At 53.7% G+C, this 16,943-nt stretch overlaps 1 protein-coding gene across 1 annotated transcript in view; it reads left to right on the plus strand.

Moving 5' to 3' along the window:
* Positions 1-15,726, plus strand: part of CLEC16A (C-type lectin domain family 16, member A) — a 233,890-nt gene extending 218,164 nt beyond the window's left edge. The window contains exons 22-24 of the mRNA XM_011961399.1: positions 1,015-1,179; positions 13,079-15,053; positions 15,144-15,726. Of these exons, the coding sequence (XP_011816789.1) occupies positions 1,015-1,179; positions 13,079-13,434 (521 nt within the window). The 3' untranslated portion in view covers positions 13,435-15,053; positions 15,144-15,726. The remainder of the gene's footprint in view (positions 1-1,014; positions 1,180-13,078; positions 15,054-15,143) is intronic.
* The last annotated feature ends 1,217 nt before the right edge of the window (positions 15,727-16,943 follow it).

Below are 16,943 nucleotides of genomic sequence, written 5' to 3' on the forward strand. Positions count from 1 at the left end.
CCAAGGAATCTTCCTGCCCAGTGTTTGGATTTGCCGGATGTTTGCCGTAGTTCATCTGAGCGGCCCCCGACACACACACACAATATATCACATTGTGCCTCTTCCTGAGAACTCCAGCTACATTCATCCTGCCTTTCTCTCCACAAGCAGACCTCTGCGGTAGGTACGGGCAGGAAATACCCTCCATGCAAGAGGAGCTGGTGCTCAGGATGGCTGCCTTGGTTGGAGACATACCCTGCTCCCACCGGGCCCCATGCACTTGCCATTATAGTTAGTGCTTGTTATGTCACCCCCAAAACCCAACTAGGGATATAAATAGGGCCCCTGCCTTTTAAGGAGCTGATCTTTAGATGAAAACAGCTTCACATGAACCTGAGTACAAATAGCCCCTCCCTGATGGCCAGGAGAAGAGTCCTGCTAAGCCCTAAGCTGGGGAGACAGAGCCTCCAGGTCCCGGAGATGCTGAGGGCCATTTGAGACCGTCATCACTAGCTGTTTGTCAGAGCTTTCATTGTTCCTGAACCTGACTTCCCCAGAACCTGAAGGGCAGAGCAAATTCTCTGGAAGGAGAGTACGGGGCACTCTCCTCCTGCCCGGATATGACTTCAGAGCGTAGGTCCAGTGCCCTTCCTTGAGCACCATCAGCAGAGGCCTGAGACTCTACCATGAGGGCATGTAGCATCCCTGAGTGAACTTGCCACGAGGCTGCATGTCCCTCTTCAAAGGCACAGCTGGCACGCTGCTGAGCCTGTGTCAGGCACTCGGATTTACGACTCATGGCCCCACACTCAGCTCTGTGGCTGGTTGTACTCTTTTCCTTGAAATAAACTTTTCTTTGAAATAGCTTCAAAATGTGGCTGGGTCAGGGGCCATGACCAGTGAGGTCAGCCTGTTCCAGGGAACAGAGCAGGACTTTCAAGGAACTGAGGTTGAGCTGTTCAGTGGAACCGTGACATTGAGGCCCCCAGGCCTGCTCTTTGCTTCCACTTGGTCACCTGGTACTTTGTCTTGCAGGCTTCGCCGTGGCCCAGTGCATAAACCAGCACAGCTCCCCGTCCCTGTCCTCGCAGTCGCCACCCTCCGCCAGCGGGAGCCCCAGCGGCAGCGGGAGCACCAGCCACTGCGACTCGGGAGGCACCAGCTCGTCCTCCACCCCCTCCACAGCCCAGAGCCCAGCAGGTACTGGCCACGTGACTCAGTGATATGGGGACACTGGGAGAACCCCGCGATCCCTCGCCATGACCAAAACCCCTGACCTCCAGGTCCTCCTTGTCACAGCACTTGAAGGATGCTGCCACTCAGGTGATCTGCACCTGAAGCCTCTAGAGATTCCTCTAACTTGATGTTCCCTCCCGGGCTGGGTCAGCTCCCAGATGGGGAAGAACTGCTCCTTTTTCAGGCCGGTCCCCACCGAAGCTGTCACTGACTGCAGAGCTGATGGGCAGCAGGCCTGCTGTACCTAAACCCACCCCATCATGACCTCCACAGTCTTAGGTGTCACAAGGAGGGGTCTCCCGAGGGGATTGTTTGCAGTCTGGGAAAAGAATCGTGTTCCTGCTAATTTTTTTTTTTTCCTCTGTAACATACCAGTTTTATCCTTAAATGTAGTGCGGTCCGGTTGTCCGAGTAGGCATGCACTTTGCCACTCTTTGGTAGGATGTGATGAAGTCGTATCCTGCCATCCTTCAACTTACTCCACTTCAGACATGGCACAGAGGGAACCCGGGAGTGAATGGGAGCCCCTGGAGTCAGCCTGGAATGGGACATGCCCCGGCTCCTCGTTCTCGGCTGCCGTGAGCTATTCACTGCATGAGATGTGGGGGAGTACAGACACCAGGCCTCTGGAACAACATGGCCCCAAATTGTAGCCAGAGGAGCAGAGATGAGCATCCATGGCCTTGAGCCAGCGGGGTGTTCTGTGTCCCAGCAGCATCCCCCCACCATGGGTCTAGGGGGTCACATCAACTGCCTGCACCTCTGACTGGGGACCCTCAGTATCCTTCATTGTTCCTGCAAGTTCCCCTCCAGAGCCCTCACTCATCATATTTCAGGGGCACCTGGCACAACTCTCATTAAGTTCTGGATTGATGGATCATGGCAGGAGGACACGGGCCACTGCAGAGCCAGGGAGGTCGAGGGCCCTTGGTCACCATCCTCTCAGCACCAGGAGCCAAGATCTCCCTGGGCACCTACACCTCTCTCTCTCTGGCACTTCCAGCTTTTGCCTTTCCAGTTCATGCTGTGGCTCAGAGTACCCCAACCCACCTGTGTCTCTCCCGTCCACACACAACGTTACCTCCATTTCGTATTGACTTGACAAGGCCCAGGCAGGAAGGTCACCCCACAGCCACCTTACTGAGAGATCCTCTTCCACTCGGCACCTGCTCTAGGATATGACCACCCCTTGTGAGCTGTTTCTGAGCCCAATTTAAGGTTGGCTGCACATCCAAGCAGATGCCACCACTGTTGCCAGGCTTGTAGCTGGGAGATTCCGGCAGAGCTTCTTTCAGAAACTAAGGCGCGTCCTCAGTAGCCCTGTTGATCCCGGTTTCATGCTTGCTCAGGGGTGGGCGTGCAGGGTTGTGTGTTCATGTGCCTGTGTGCGCATCCACCCCCTGCCTGCGTGTGCGCACTTCTGCGTCTGCATGGGCACCCCAACGCACGTATTTACCATTGCACTGGGAATGAAAGCTTCCTTCGCCTTGTAGCTGTAGTCACCTTTCTGTCATTTTTAAGAACGTATAGCCAACAGCTAAGTGAGCAAAGAGCCATACACTTCTTTGCCTAAAGTTAAAACAAGCAAAGACCCACAGTATCAAAAATGATCAAAAATGGACCTTCTGTATATGGATGCCCACCTGAATGTGACCCCTGAGGCTTCAACTTTGCACTTTCCCAGGGCCTGGTGTCTGCAGCGTGTGCTAGTTTCTTTTTTCTTGGCCTCCCTCAGCCCCTCTGTCCCTACCCCCACCATCCCCTGCGTGGTACCAGCGCCGTGTCTTCTCATCTCAGAAATCCAGGGGCTCTTAGCCTGGCTGTCAGGTGGCCAGGCAGTCCCAGTCGGTAAGTGAGAGTCAGGACCTCCGAGGTGTCTGCTGCCATTTGGTGCGTCCCCAGCAGGCCTGCGGAGACGAGTGTGTAGGTCCCCATTCTTTATGCAGCATGACAGTAAAAGCCTGAGGCCCAGCCTGCCTGTCCGGCTCTGCAGACACTGAGATAACTCACCTGATGAAGGGCCAGGCCCGGCGGGCAGCCTGGGCTTTACTCTTACGGATGCCTCAGGACGCAGCTATTGATCCCTGGCAGGAGAGCACATCAGAGCCCACAAGCTCCTCCCTGTCTTGAGGCCAGACTTCCAGGCCAGCCTGCAGTCTCCCTCCCAGTCCACCCAGAACAAAGCATATGGACTGTCCATGTTCCTTGTAGGAATGGGTCTGACCAGATGGCTCCAACATCTGCCTGCTGTTCCACCAAGACGCAGAGGAGAGAAAGTCAAGGGCAGGAGAAGGGAGACGGCTTTGTTGGGATGGGAGCCCTTCTGCCAGTTGCCTGATTTGACATCGGCTCAGAGTGCGGCCCAGCGTTCAGGCTTCTGATGAGAGAAGGTCGCCCTGCATGGCTCGCTCACCCTATTTTCCACCCACCAGGGACCTGGCCCTGATCCACCAGGGATGACATCCTTGAAGGGCCAGCCAGGCAGCAGGGTGGGCCAGGACCTCTCCTCCAAGCTCATTCATCCTAACTGCCCACTGCCATCAGCCTAGACGGCAGAAGACAGCTGCAGCCCCCACAAGGGGCAGCTTGTCCTCAAAGTGGTTTTTGAGGGCACAGTGCTAAGTCAGAAGCGTTCCCGTCTCTGTGATTATGGAGCCTCCCAGAGTCCGGGAAGCTCCCCCTTGTAGAGAGCGGCTGCCAGACCCTCTGAAGTCAGAACTAGCAAACCCCAGTGGCTTCTTTGCCATTGATTTGTTTTTTCATTTTTGTTTTTGTTTTTTTGAGACAGAGTCTTGCTCAGTTGCCCAGGCTGAAATGCAATGTCACAATCTTGGCTCACTGCAACCTCCACCTCCCAGATTCAAGCAATTCTCTCACCTCAGCCTCCTGAGTCGCTGGGATTACAGATGCGCACCACCATGCCCAACTAATTTTTGCGTTTTTAGTAGAGATGGGGTTTCACCATGTTGGCCAGACTGGTCTTGAACTACTGACCTCAAGTGATCCACCCACCTCGGCCTCCCAAAGTGCTGGGATTACAGGCATGAGCCATCACACCTGGCCCTCCTTTAACATTGAAAGCACACTTTGCACGGCCAGGTGTTTGGTTGGGAAAGTACGCAAGATATGCCATCCCCTGAGTGATGAGACAGGCCCAGTTTTCCATAGCTCTGGCCCATGGTTCTGAACACTTGAATTGTTCAAGGAAGTTGTTGAAAGCTGGGAGTGACCTTCATGCTGTTTTGACAGTTAGTGTGGCCCAGGCACCCACCAATCAGCGTGGGCTCCTGCTGTAGCCACAGCAGGGCCTTCTCAGTGTGCACCTGCTATGTGGCGTCCCAGGTGGGCACTCCTGAAATTGAGCCCCCTTATGCCAGACACCATGCTGGTAGGCACTTCACAGATGTCCCCTTGTTAAATCCTGCCACGCTCCACCTCACACTGTGCAGTAGAAAACACAGGGGCCCAGAAAGGCTGTGCAACTTGGCCCAGAGGATGCAGCTAGCCAGCAGAGGAGCCAGGATCTGAAGCCTAGCCTTGGCAACCCTAAAGCCCATGCCCACCTTCTGAAACAGCTAGCAGAATATCTGATGCAGTTTCCAAGACTGTCTCAGGCACCTCCAGGGTGTCCCAGAGACCCAGGCCCCAGTCTGGATCCTGGTTGGAGGCAGCCCATGAAATGTGTTTCTTCTTCCAACATGGATGGCCGCTCTAGGGTCCAAGTGAAAAGCCACGGCCCCACTCGTGAAGGCCTGCGAACATGTGCAGCCCCAGCCGTAGAAGGCTGGGTGCTGTGAACCCCTGTGGGAGGAAGGCTTGGGGCTTTCTTAAAATCGGTAGCAAAGTGGACCCCAGGGAGCCCACGTGGGTTCATCCCACGTGAGGCAGTGAAACAAGCTGATGCTCAATTGGGTTTTCTGCCTCCACCCTGTGTCTAGCTCAGGGGACCTTAGGTCTCCTGCCTGGGGTTGAAAACTCCCCACATTTATCCCAAACATGTTCTCACCTTCCTGTGGGGACCTCAGTCTCGCTCCCAGGATTTAGGCTCAGGCTGTCCTCTTGGTTTTGTGGACTTGAGACCTGATCCAAGAGGTCTCTCCACCCACCCGGCCCACACGTGGCCTTCCATCCTCTTAGTGGTTCATCTCCCTGCATCTTATCTTCCCTGGGTTTGGGCACTCCACTGCCTGTCTCACTGAACTATTTTTTTCTAAGGAAGCAGGATTAGGATAAGTCCCTACTGTGCACAGCATTCGGGATACAGTGTGGCAAAAAGCATGAGCTTACAGGCAGGCGGGGTGGCTGAGGCCTATCAGGTGGCCACCCAGAAGCACGTGCAGTTACAAACTGTGACAAAGGAAAGGTGCAGTAGGTTCCGACAGCTGACACAGAACAGCTGCGGGAGGCTCCCAGAGGTGGCATCGCTGGAGATGACAGCCGGGGGACAAGGGGTTGGCGAGGCCCTGGTCCATGAGGAAGGTGGCCTTTGGGTCTCACATGAGTCCACCAGGGCCCGAAACCACAATCTCCTGGAGACCAGTGGATTCCTTTTGCCCATCTCCCTGGGGTCTGCCTGTACATTCTGTCTTCCCAAATGCAGACGGACTGTGGGCAGGGGAAGGACAGCTTTGAGGAATAGTCCCCATGCCCATCAGGGCCATAGCCTATGGCCCAGTGGTAGCTTCAGGCCCAGCACAGGCGAGGGACTCTCAGCCGGAAGGGGGAAGGGGACAGCCCCGAGGGATCACTGGCTCCCTGGTCACCCGGAGGCTCCCTCTGTGTGCAGCGCCTGCCTCTGAGCCTCCTTTGCACACCAGAGGCAGAGCTATGGGAGCCCTGGAGTGGCTCTTTCAGTGCTGGCCCCAGACCAAAGGGAGAGTCGACACTGAACTCCCTGATGACCCGAGTAACTGTGCCCCGGCACTTTAATGGCCAGTCCTTTCGAGAAGCGCGGTGAGATCCTCCAGTGCTCTGTGGGGAGAGCCCCACACCCTCCCCACGACGTGTCCAGGAGCCAGGCATCTTGTCGCCCACACATCCAGCAGAGCTAGCCTGGCAGGCCTCAGCCAGCCCCTAGTGAGAAAATTGCAGGGTTGGAATCAGCATTTTTTCCCCTTAAACATTTTATGGTTTTGAGAAGCTGAACTTGCAAAGAATATACAGCAAGAAAGTGAAAAACTACCCAATTTCAGAACCACATGTGGGGCCACAGGAAAACATTAGAAATATCTTCTGGGATACCACTGTGCACCCACACAGTAACACTTCTGCACACACGCAGTCACACATGCCAGTGCGCATGTTCGTACAGCCACACTTACAAATGTGCATGCATAGTCACACTCCCACACACACATATGCCAGTACATATACACACTCACACATACAAATGTGCATGCATAGTCATACTCCCACACATAGTCATACACATACCAGGGCACATACACACACTTACAAATGTGCATGCATAGTCACACTTTCACACATATATACATGCGCATAGTCACACGCATATACAGTCACACACATGCCACTGCACATACACACTCACATATACAAATGTGCATGCATAGTCACACACACATACACAGTCACACACATGCCACTGCACATACACACTCACATATACAAATGTGCATGCATAGTCACACATACATACACAGTCACACACATGCCAGTACACATACTCACACATACAAATGTGCATGCCTAGTCACACTCCCACACATACATACATGCACATAGTCACACACATGCCACTGCACATACACACTCACATATACAAATGTGCATGCATAGTCACACACACATACACAGTCACACATATGCAACTGCACATGCTTACGCAGTCACAGATATACAAGTGGACTTACATAGTCACACATAAATACACAGCCACATTCACGTATATGCACACAGTCACACACATACAAATGTATGTACCACACACACAGGCACCTAGTCACATACACACACTCACACTGTCTGGGTGAGATGCTGATAGGAAAACCATCTCCTCAGATAAGAACTCTGGCCTACAGTGAGTTTCTTTAACAACCCACTCACACCTCTGAGCTCCAGATTAGTTGGAGTTCACATACATTCCACGTGAGCTACATTGGGAAGACAGAAAACCGTTTGTTCAAAACTGACCACAGCGTGAATGTCAGCCTGCTTATTTATTTATTTTTAATTTGGGGGAGCACGTAGTAGGTGTAATTAAACATTCATTTTTAAAAAACAAAAAGGGCCGAGTGTGGTGGTTCATGTAATTGCAGCACTTTGGGAGGCCAAGGCGGGTGGATCATGTGAGGTCAGGAGTTCGAGATCAGCCTGGCCGACTTGGTGAACCCCCATCTCTACTAAAAATACAAAAATTAGCCAGGCATGGTGGCAGGCGTTCTGTAATCCCAGCTACTCAGAAGATTGAGGCAGAATTGCTTGAACCTGGGAGGCAGAGGTTGCAGTGAGCCGAGATCACGCCCCTGCACTCCAGCCTGGGCAACCTAGCGAGACTCTGTCTCAAAACAAACAAACAAACAAAACCACATTGGGTTATGAGTCATGGCCAGCTCGATTGTCCCCTGAGGTTTTATAGAAAGAAAGACGGGTCTGGCTGCTGTTGACAGCCCAGTGCAGGGAGCTTCCCTGGCTTCCCTCCCATCTGGACCCACCCCTGTGCCTGTGTCCAAATGAGCCCCCTTCACCCCACGACACCTCCCATTTGGGCCAACTGAGAGTCAGATGGCCTGAAACCCACCCACATGCCACTGAACTCGGTCACCACTGTCCTGCTGGAGTTTTAAGGATAGAAACCCCAAGTAAGATATGTTCCCTTTTCTCCTCAGTTTTCTCTGTGGCATCATCCTTTTTTATCGTGGTAACCTACGGATAACATAAACTTTACCATTTTCGCCATTTTTCAGTGTCTAGTCCAGTGGTACCTAAGGACCTTCACACTGTAGTGCTCTATGGTGTCACTTTCAAGCTCTGTGTTCACCTGCCTTTGTCTCTGAGAGTGTGGTTTCTCCCTTCGCAGTGAGATGCTCCTGACGTTTTTATTTCAGCCAATTAGAAGCCCCCCTCGGCCACCTGGCACCTGGTCTCAGCTCTCCTGCTGTGGTTCAGTCTTGATTTTCAAAGGCACGGGTCACCAAGTCGCTGCCCAGATAGGTGGCTGAGGGAGAGGCTCGTGGAGCGCCTCGAGCATCTGAGCTTTCCCAGGACTCGGAGCTGTGCTGTTGGTGTCAGCGTGTAACACCAAGAACCTCCTCACTTGGGGTCAGAAATCTGCTTGATTCACTTAGCTGGTCTGACACCAGTCCTCCGGCCACACACCCTGCCCTCCTCACACTGTCCTGAGGATGCAGGGTTTTCGTGTCCTAACTCCTGGGCCACGTCTAAAACTGACAGGTGATTCTGTTCTTCCATCCCCTGAGGCTTCCGACCGAGACTAGATGTTGCGGATGAACCCGTCTTTCCTTTCCAACAGGACCCCACCTTCTCTGCCCCAACCCGATTAAGATGCACGAGTGAACAACTTGGTTCTGAGTGATCCTGACCCTGCCTCGTCCTGGGGGTTGCATGGGGGGTGTCTTCTCTGCATGGGGGGCCAGTGCCCCATGCTCCAGTGGCCACAAGCCCATGCTGGGCACTGCCCCACGACCCCCACCCCGTCAGTGCTCAGCGTCCACTGCTGCTCTGTGTCCCCTCCGTGTCGCCTCTGCCGTCCCATTGTTAAAGGCTTTCTATGATCTGTCGCTGTGTTTTCCCTCTAGTCAGGAGTGGCAGGAAAGGACGCCGGCGAGTGTTCAGCCTGTCGGAGGCCGACAGTCATGGCGGCCACTGGGTTTAGTGCTCCGAACGGCGGCTGCCACGACACCTCACGCACAGTCAATTCAGGCAGGTCTCCCCTGGGAGCCGCTCGGGCCGCGACGTCCACTCGCCATGCTGCATTTCCACAGTCGGCAGGGTCCACGCTGGCAAGGTGGGCCAAGCTGGGCCTGAGCACAGAGCCATTTGCCAAGGCGGCACTTCCCCAGTTTCCCCCAAAGTTGGCTCTCCCTGCTCCCTTTCTGGCCTCACCTCATGTGAAAACCAGATCCCCGGCCCTTGACCTTCACGGCGGTCTTTCTGAGCCAGACCTGTACAGCCTGGAAACGCTGTCCTCTGTGAAGTGTGCAGCAGCGTCAGGCTCAGCCCAGGCCAGAAGCAGATGCTCCCACCAAGTTCCCCAGGGGTCCCCGCAGTTTAGGCCATGGGGGTTGGGCGGCAGTTGGCTGGCGAAGTGAGAATTTGTAGAAAGCAACCAAGAAGTCTCGTTTCTTTTTTCCTTTCTTCCCCTGGCCTTGCTCTAAGATAAGTGGCAAATTCAGTCCTGTTTTGACCAGAGGCCAAGAGCCATTTCCCTCATAGACACATGGATGGATGTGGTCCCCCCATATCCCTTTCTGAGTAGCACCCACACAGCGATGAGGCTATTTCGTGGGCCGCCACCCAGCAGCCTGGCTCGCTGTTGGGGCCGTCCCTGCTGCCTCCCCTGTGACGCTTCTTCTCTGGTTTCTGATGCGCTTTTCTCCATTGGCCGTTGCGCTTGTCTGCTGGGAGCCTTTGCCTTCTTTTGTGTTGAAATCCTATTTTCTCTGAGCTTTGCCCTGCACTTGTTTTACAGGTACCATCCTTTTCTTCCCCACAACACTCAGCCCCACCTTTTCCCAGCCCAGCACAACAAATCCAAGTTTTTGCTGGAAGTCACCACTTGCTTGACAAGGATATGTTAAGGCTCCACCCTAGAGCTGCAGATCAGTTTCAGAGGTGCTGGCCAGGCATGTGGGGGACCTGCTGCCTTGGTGTCCTCACAGGCCACAGCCACGGGAGGTCTGTCCACTGCTCGTGGAAACATGGCCTTCCTGAACGTCCCATTACCCCCTCGGCTCTGTCTCCCCAGCCCATGGCCTGGAAGTCAGACTTTTCTCCAAATCCCTCATTTCCTGGGCCTGGCCTCAACTTGTGGCCCTCGAGTTCCAAAACACCAGCAAGCACGAAGCCAGGGCTTCACCAGTAACTTTTGCAGCTCAGCGCTTGACTGGAAATGAAAAGTGTCCTCACTGAGTAATTTCCCCCCCCAGTGAAAACCTGGCAGAGTTCTCCTTTTTTACCTCCCTTGGTTGGATACATGTGTAGATCAAGTTCAGGAAACAGTTCTTCAACAACAACAAGGCCATGTCGTAGGCAGTGAGTAAGAAGGGGTTATTTTCTTCCTATTAAAAAAGAGGCTACCTTTAGGGGGAAAACCAACCCTTTTAATAAAAATTGTTGGTCCTTTTCCTGAAGAAGAAACAGTTCTGTGCGCGTGCTGTTGTTTGTTAATTGGTTTACTCTTTTTGATGTATTTGCCTACAAGGTTTCCACATCCCTGATTGTTCTCATCACCAAATACCCCATTAAGGAGCAGAGAACGAAGTTGGCCAGCATTTTGAATATCTGCATGCACATGCAGACTTGAGCAAAGAGAGAAAACACTTACATAGAAATTTTAAGAAAACATGAAGGAAACGTTTGGCTACTCTGTCTCCAGATGGTAGGACAGTACCATTTGGGGAATTAGTCATTTCTAAACTGCCTCCTCAGCAGCGAAACTTACGTGTGGATCCACATGTGTGTGAGTTCATCATAGATCTGCTCATGCCCGTTTGAAGCGAGGGCAGAGGCCACCAGAGCAGGTGAGCCCTGCTCAGAGAACCACAGGTTCTGAGGAACAGCAGGCAGATCGTGCTAGGTCAGGGCGCACGCCTGAGCTGAAACCAGCCCAGCACCGCAAGCCTCCTTACTGAATGGAGCAAATTAGTTGAAATTCAAAGAAACCAGAATTCGCATGTGGTGTTTACTCAGCATTTCTGGGCTCAGATCACACCTCAAATCACTTTTTCCACTAGTGTTCACTGATGCCCATTGCCACCCTTCCAGAGCGAGGACCAAAGCCTCATGCAATGGTTTCCTCTAGATCTTCTCTCTCTCTCTCTCTCTCTTTTTAAAAAAAAGGCCTTAGGAAGAATCTAACTGGGCTGGGCACGGTGGCTGGGCACGGTGGCTGACACCTGTGCACATCCCTGCACTTTGAGAGGCCAAGGCAGAAGGACTGCCTGAGCCCAGAAATTCCAGACCAACCTGGGCAATGTAACGAGATCCCGTCTCTACAGAAAATTTTAAAAATTAGCCGGGTGTGGTGTCACGGGCCTGTAGTCCCAGCTACTCAAGGGGCTGAGGCAGTAAGTACTGAAGGACTGCTTGAGCCCAGAAGGTTGAGGCTGCAGTGAGCTGTGATCATGCCACTGCACTCTAGCCTGGGTGACAGAGTGAGACCCCGTCTCAGACAAAAGAAATGAAATGAATCGGAACCTTTTAGAGTTCTTCTTGCCCGGAGTCTTGTGGGGAGAAATGCTGGTGTGTGCTTTGAGATCCAGTCTGTCTCTCGTGCTTTCGCTCTGTGATGAGAACTCTCTTCCTCTCCCTCTTCCCTTTCTATATGCTGCCTGCTTTTATTTCGTTCTTTGTTTTTCCATTATTTTGCTTTATGTTCCATTTGCTGTTCTGTTTTATTTTGGCCTGACTTAGAAAATAAAAAACGAAACTGGAATCACGTTGAAAAAAAAAAAAAAAAATTCTACCATGCTTCCCGGGCCCCAGGCTGCTGTCAGACTCTTAGCTTAAACACCCGGCATCTGAAGTGCTGGAAGATGTTTTCCACAATGAATTCCAGCTGCATCTGGTGTTTCTGTTTAGGCAGGTTCATCATTGGAAGGCAAATGGGCCAGCGTGTGTCTGCAGGATTTTGAGAAGCACCAAGGGCCGGGCATGGTGGCTCATGTCTGTAATCCCAGCACTTTGGGAGGCCGAGGCGGGCGGATCACTTGAGGTCAGGAGTTTGAAACCATCCTGGCCAACATGGTGAAACCTCATCTCTACAAAAATACAAAAATTAGCCGGATGTGGCGGCAGACGGCTGTTATCACAACTACTCGGGAGGCTGAGGCACGAGAATCACTTGACCCCGGGAGGTGGAGGTTGCAGTGAGCCAAGATCACGCCACTGCACTCCAGCCTGGGCAACAGAGTGAGACCCTGCCAAAAAATAAAGCACCAAGAAAAGAAATTGCTGCCCTAAGAATAACTGCATTGGGTGGAACCTCGCCTGCCTTGGTCCTGGCGTGGTTTCTCAGTGGCCGCCGCCGGGAAGCTCGGAACAGTAATGGCCTGAGTAACCACAGCAGCCCCTTGGTGGGTGCTGGCTCAGCACTTTGAGGAGGAGGAGGAGGCAGGCCAAGGTTTTGTTTTGGTTTTGCAAGCTGAAAAGTTCTACAGAATTTCCTTTTTTTCTTTCTTTTTTTTCTTTTAAATATTGCAGTGGGTTTCCTCTTGGGTAAATGTCATCAAATGTATGCTCTGGAAATGGCCTGACGTTTCGAGCCCACCCAAGCCCATTTACTTCCTAAACAAGTATTTACTATCAGGCAGGCCTGAGATTTGCCCACGCATAAATCCTGTCAGCCAGGTCTCTGCACCCAGGAACTGTGCTTTCATAACCCACATGCTGATTTTGCACAGGCCCTGAATTTTCCCCTCATATCACAAGTCAGGGTAACCCTAGGCCCTGCTACATTTTCCCCAGGCCTAGGTCAGACTGGATTTTGCAGGTTCTGTGTCCCCAAAAGGAGTGAGTGGAGCCACGCTGAGCCCTCACAGCAGCCAGCCACCTCCCACCTAGCTCACCAGGGATGAGATGGTTCAGGATGGGAGCAGAGGGCACAGCGCAACGGGATGTCTCAAGGGCTCAGTGTGTTTCTGGTTTTTCTCCCCCAATCCAGATGCCCCCTTGACTCCAGAACTGCCTAAGCCTCACCTTCCTGACCAGTTGGTAATCGTCAACGAAACGGAAGCAGACTCCAAGCCCAGCAAGAACGTGGCCAGGAGCGCAGCCGTGGAGACAGCCAGCCTATCCCCCAGCCTCGTCCCTGCCCAGCAGCCCACCATTTCCCTGCTCTGCGAGGACACGGCTGACACGCTGAGCGTCGAGTCGCTGACCCTTGTCCCCCCAGTTGACCCCCACAGCCTCCGCAGCCTCACCGGCATCCCCCCTCTATCCACACCAGCCGCCACCTGCACGGAGCCCCTGGGTGAAGAGGCTGCATGTGCTGAGCCTGTGGGCCCCGCTGAGGACTGAGTCAGTGTCCGGGGCCTCCCTTTGTGTGTGTGGCCCTGCTGGTAGGGACCCCAGTGCCGCTGACTGGCAAGACATGCAGGGAACACCCATCGTTCTCTGCGGCCCCCAGCAGCCATCTCAGCCACCTATCCCTGCGCTCCCTTGAATGGGAAGAAGGCCATGTTGCCCTTGAATTCCTTTTTCACTTTGCATCTCTTCACGTGCAGGCTGGGACCGGCGGAGACACCCCGGCGAATGTAGATGACTGCACGGGCCACCTCAGGGAGCTGCCTGGGCTCCGTGTCTCTGAGTCCCGGGTGGCAGGACCCACCGGCACCTCTTGCTTCCTCTGTCATATGGCTCCTCTGTCACCAGCCCCAGTGTGCGCAGAAGAATTGGACCAGGTCACTGTACGTAGAAATTTATAGAAAAGCAGACTTAGATAAACATCTCCTTTGGATATTTATTTCCACTTTTGGCAGCAGGTGAACATTTACTTTTAAAACTTCTATTTAAAAAAAGAGTCCAAAACCATCAGCACTACGGTTTGATGTCCTGTGAAAAGTGTAATAATACAGTTAAGATTTCATTATCATTTTCACTGGACCTTTCCTGATGTTTTAGAGTTCTTAGTGTGGCTTTTTCCATTTACTGAAGTGATTCTTTGTTACTCACTAACTCTGCAAACCTGTGGAATAATGAAGTACCTTCCTGGAAAGTTTGGATTATTTTTTAAACAAAAACAAGGGAGATACATGTATTCTCAGGTACACACAGAGCTGAGAGGGCTGGATGGTTTTCTGCCGTAGCAGCCGAGAGGCCTCCCATCATGGAAAGATTTCTCCAGGAAAAGAAAGAATGTAGCCAGCTCCCCGCTCAGGACGCTTCCTCATTTCTCATCACCAAAACCAAACAGAGACAGCTTCCAGCATCTTCTTCAGTGTTGCCATCTCTAAGAAGGAACCACTTGGGACCGTGAAGACTCCAGACCCTGTGGCCATGATGGAAATCAAAGGAAGCCCCCCTCAGCGTCACCTGCCACTCGACTGTGTGTGCCCCCATGTGCTGAGAGATGGCCCAGAGCCAGTTCCCCTCCAGCTGCAAGGGCGTGGTGTCCCCAGAGCTCTGAGTCTGCCACTGTCCCTCTCTGCTACTGCTGCTGGTCTGAAAATTAAAACCCCATGGTTCCCTTCCCCATTCGGGCCGGGTGTGAACAGGCAAGGACCCAGATGCATCAGACACAGCCCCCAAGATGTTCCTTTCTCCTCAGCCAGCTTGGGAGCGGGACACAGCACTCATGGCCCGGGCCGTGATCCACCCTCCCCAAGTCCACCAGGGCCAGCGGCCCCTCACCTCTCTAGTCACTGGTGAGGCCTTCCACAACTTTCCTCCAGACCTGCCCGCAGATGTGCCCACCAGGGGCGTTAGGTGTCCGCCAGAGCCTGACCATAGGGTAGCCTGAGGAGCCGCGCTGAGATCTTTTGCCACCTGCATTTTAGAGGAACACAGTCTCTATCTCCTCCGCCAAGCCAGCTGTCCCGGCGAGGCCTGCCGAGGGCAGTTTTCAGCCTCCTGAAGGAAACACAGTCCTGCCAAGGAGGGAGAGTGGCGCCCATGGGGGCAGGCCTCAGTCTTCAGAAGCCATCCGAGTAGCTGTGCCCACCCAGCCTTCATGGGTCATCAGAAGCCCTCTGGGAGGCTGTGCCCACCCAGCCTTCATGGATCATCAGAAGCCCTCCGGGTAGCTGTGCCCACCCAGCCTTCATGGCTGCAGGTACAAGGACCTTTGCTTCAATAGAGAAAAGAGACAGCTCAGAAAGGGGGCCACGTGGGCAGAAACCCCAAGGAAGGACAAACTGTGACCACCATGGCCATGTGCAGAGTCCCTGGAAGAGAAGGAAGGCAGAGTAGGGCAGGGGGAAGACCATCATGGGGAGAAGGACGACAGCATCAGGAGACGGGATACCCCACGCCCAGCAGACAGCCTGTGTGTTGCTTAATTTTGTAAGAGCAAGAGGGGTGGAGAAGATCAAGCTGGCCCTGGCCGAAGCTGGCTAGCCCCTGAGACGCGCACTTCTGGTTTTGAAATGATTCTGTCTATGGGGCAGCAGAAACTAGAGAAGGCAAGTGACTGCCCCGCCCCAAGGCGTGACCGGGAGGAACAGCCTACAGCTCACTCCATGCCACACGGGTGGGCCACCAGCCTGCCATCAGAAGTCTCTGGGCTCCAACTGGCCTTGTGAACACTGAGCACTGAAGGAGAGAGGTCTTGGCCAGGGCTGGACAGCATGCCCGGGAGGACCAGCAGAGGATAAAAGACACTGCTCAGGGCGGGGCTTCTACCCTGCGTCCCTAGCCAAGGACAGGGCAGTCCCCTGTGCAGGCTTGCAGGGTCACTCTCAGGGGCCTCTTTCAGCTGGGGCTGGCGACTTGCCTCTGGGGGACACCTCCAGGTATGTGGGGTGAGGATTTCCTATAACCAGGGCTCCCAGAAGCTTTTCTTATGTAAGGAGGTCTGGGAGTCCATTGGAGGCCACCAGCCATTTTGGCTCCAAAGGACCCCACCTCACCCGGGTCTCAGCGGCAGTGGGCACAGCTGTGTCTTCAGGAGCTCCCTGCAAACCTCATAGCTGGGGCGCTCCCAGACAGGCCAGTCCAGACGAGACATGCTGGGTCCCTGGCATCCGGAGGAAGAACCAGGAGGGTGAGAAGGCCCACAGTGGGGGATGTGGCTTCTGACACTCAGGTCATAGCCTCAGAGGTCTGAGGTCAGCCCCCACAGACCCATCTGGCCCGCCCCCCGAGTCCCTGCAGACAGCACTTAGAGTTATGGCCCGGGCCCTGGTCCACCCTTCCCCTGTGCACCATCTGGCTTGGTTTGCCAAGTCAGGGAGCAGGGCAGGCCGCAGGAACTCCCAAACCTTGGCTTTGAATGTTGCTGTGGAGGTGTGCTCATCCCTTTCTGGACTGGGAGGTACCTGTCCCAGCAGGTCACATGAGGCCAGCTGAGGTGCTCCCCCAGGCAGAAGGGCCAGCCTCCGCCATGGCCTATAGTTGGGAGGAGAGGCCTCCGTGAGCAGCCCCTCCTCTGCCGCCCTCCCACCCTGGTCCCTCTCCCCCAGCCTTGGCAGCCTCCCATGACCCAAACGCTGGTGTTCACAAGCAACCCAAGGGGCAGGTGAAGTGCAGCCCTGGCAGACACGCACTAGATTCCTCTAAGGTCTCTGAGATACACCGTTTTTTAAAAAGGCGTGGGGTGAACTGATTTTGATCTTCTTGTCTAGATGCAATAAATAAATCTGAAGCATTTCATGTAGTCATGTTGACATTGGGCATACACTGTACGAGTTCCTTATGTTTCCTTGAGCTAAAAATATGTAAATAATTTTTGTCTCAGTGAGGACCGAGGGTTGGAAAACCTTGATGCCTCTGAGCCTCGGGACCGCTCTAGGGAAGTACCTCCTTTCGCCAGCGTGACTCATGCTTCATGGGTACTGAACACGAGGGTGGAAATGAAAACTGGAACTTCC

Source organism: Colobus angolensis, unplaced genomic scaffold (assembly GCF_000951035.1).
Source record: "Colobus angolensis palliatus isolate OR3802 unplaced genomic scaffold, Cang.pa_1.0 Scaffold55, whole genome shotgun sequence".
NCBI lineage: Eukaryota > Metazoa > Chordata > Mammalia > Primates > Cercopithecidae > Colobus > Colobus angolensis.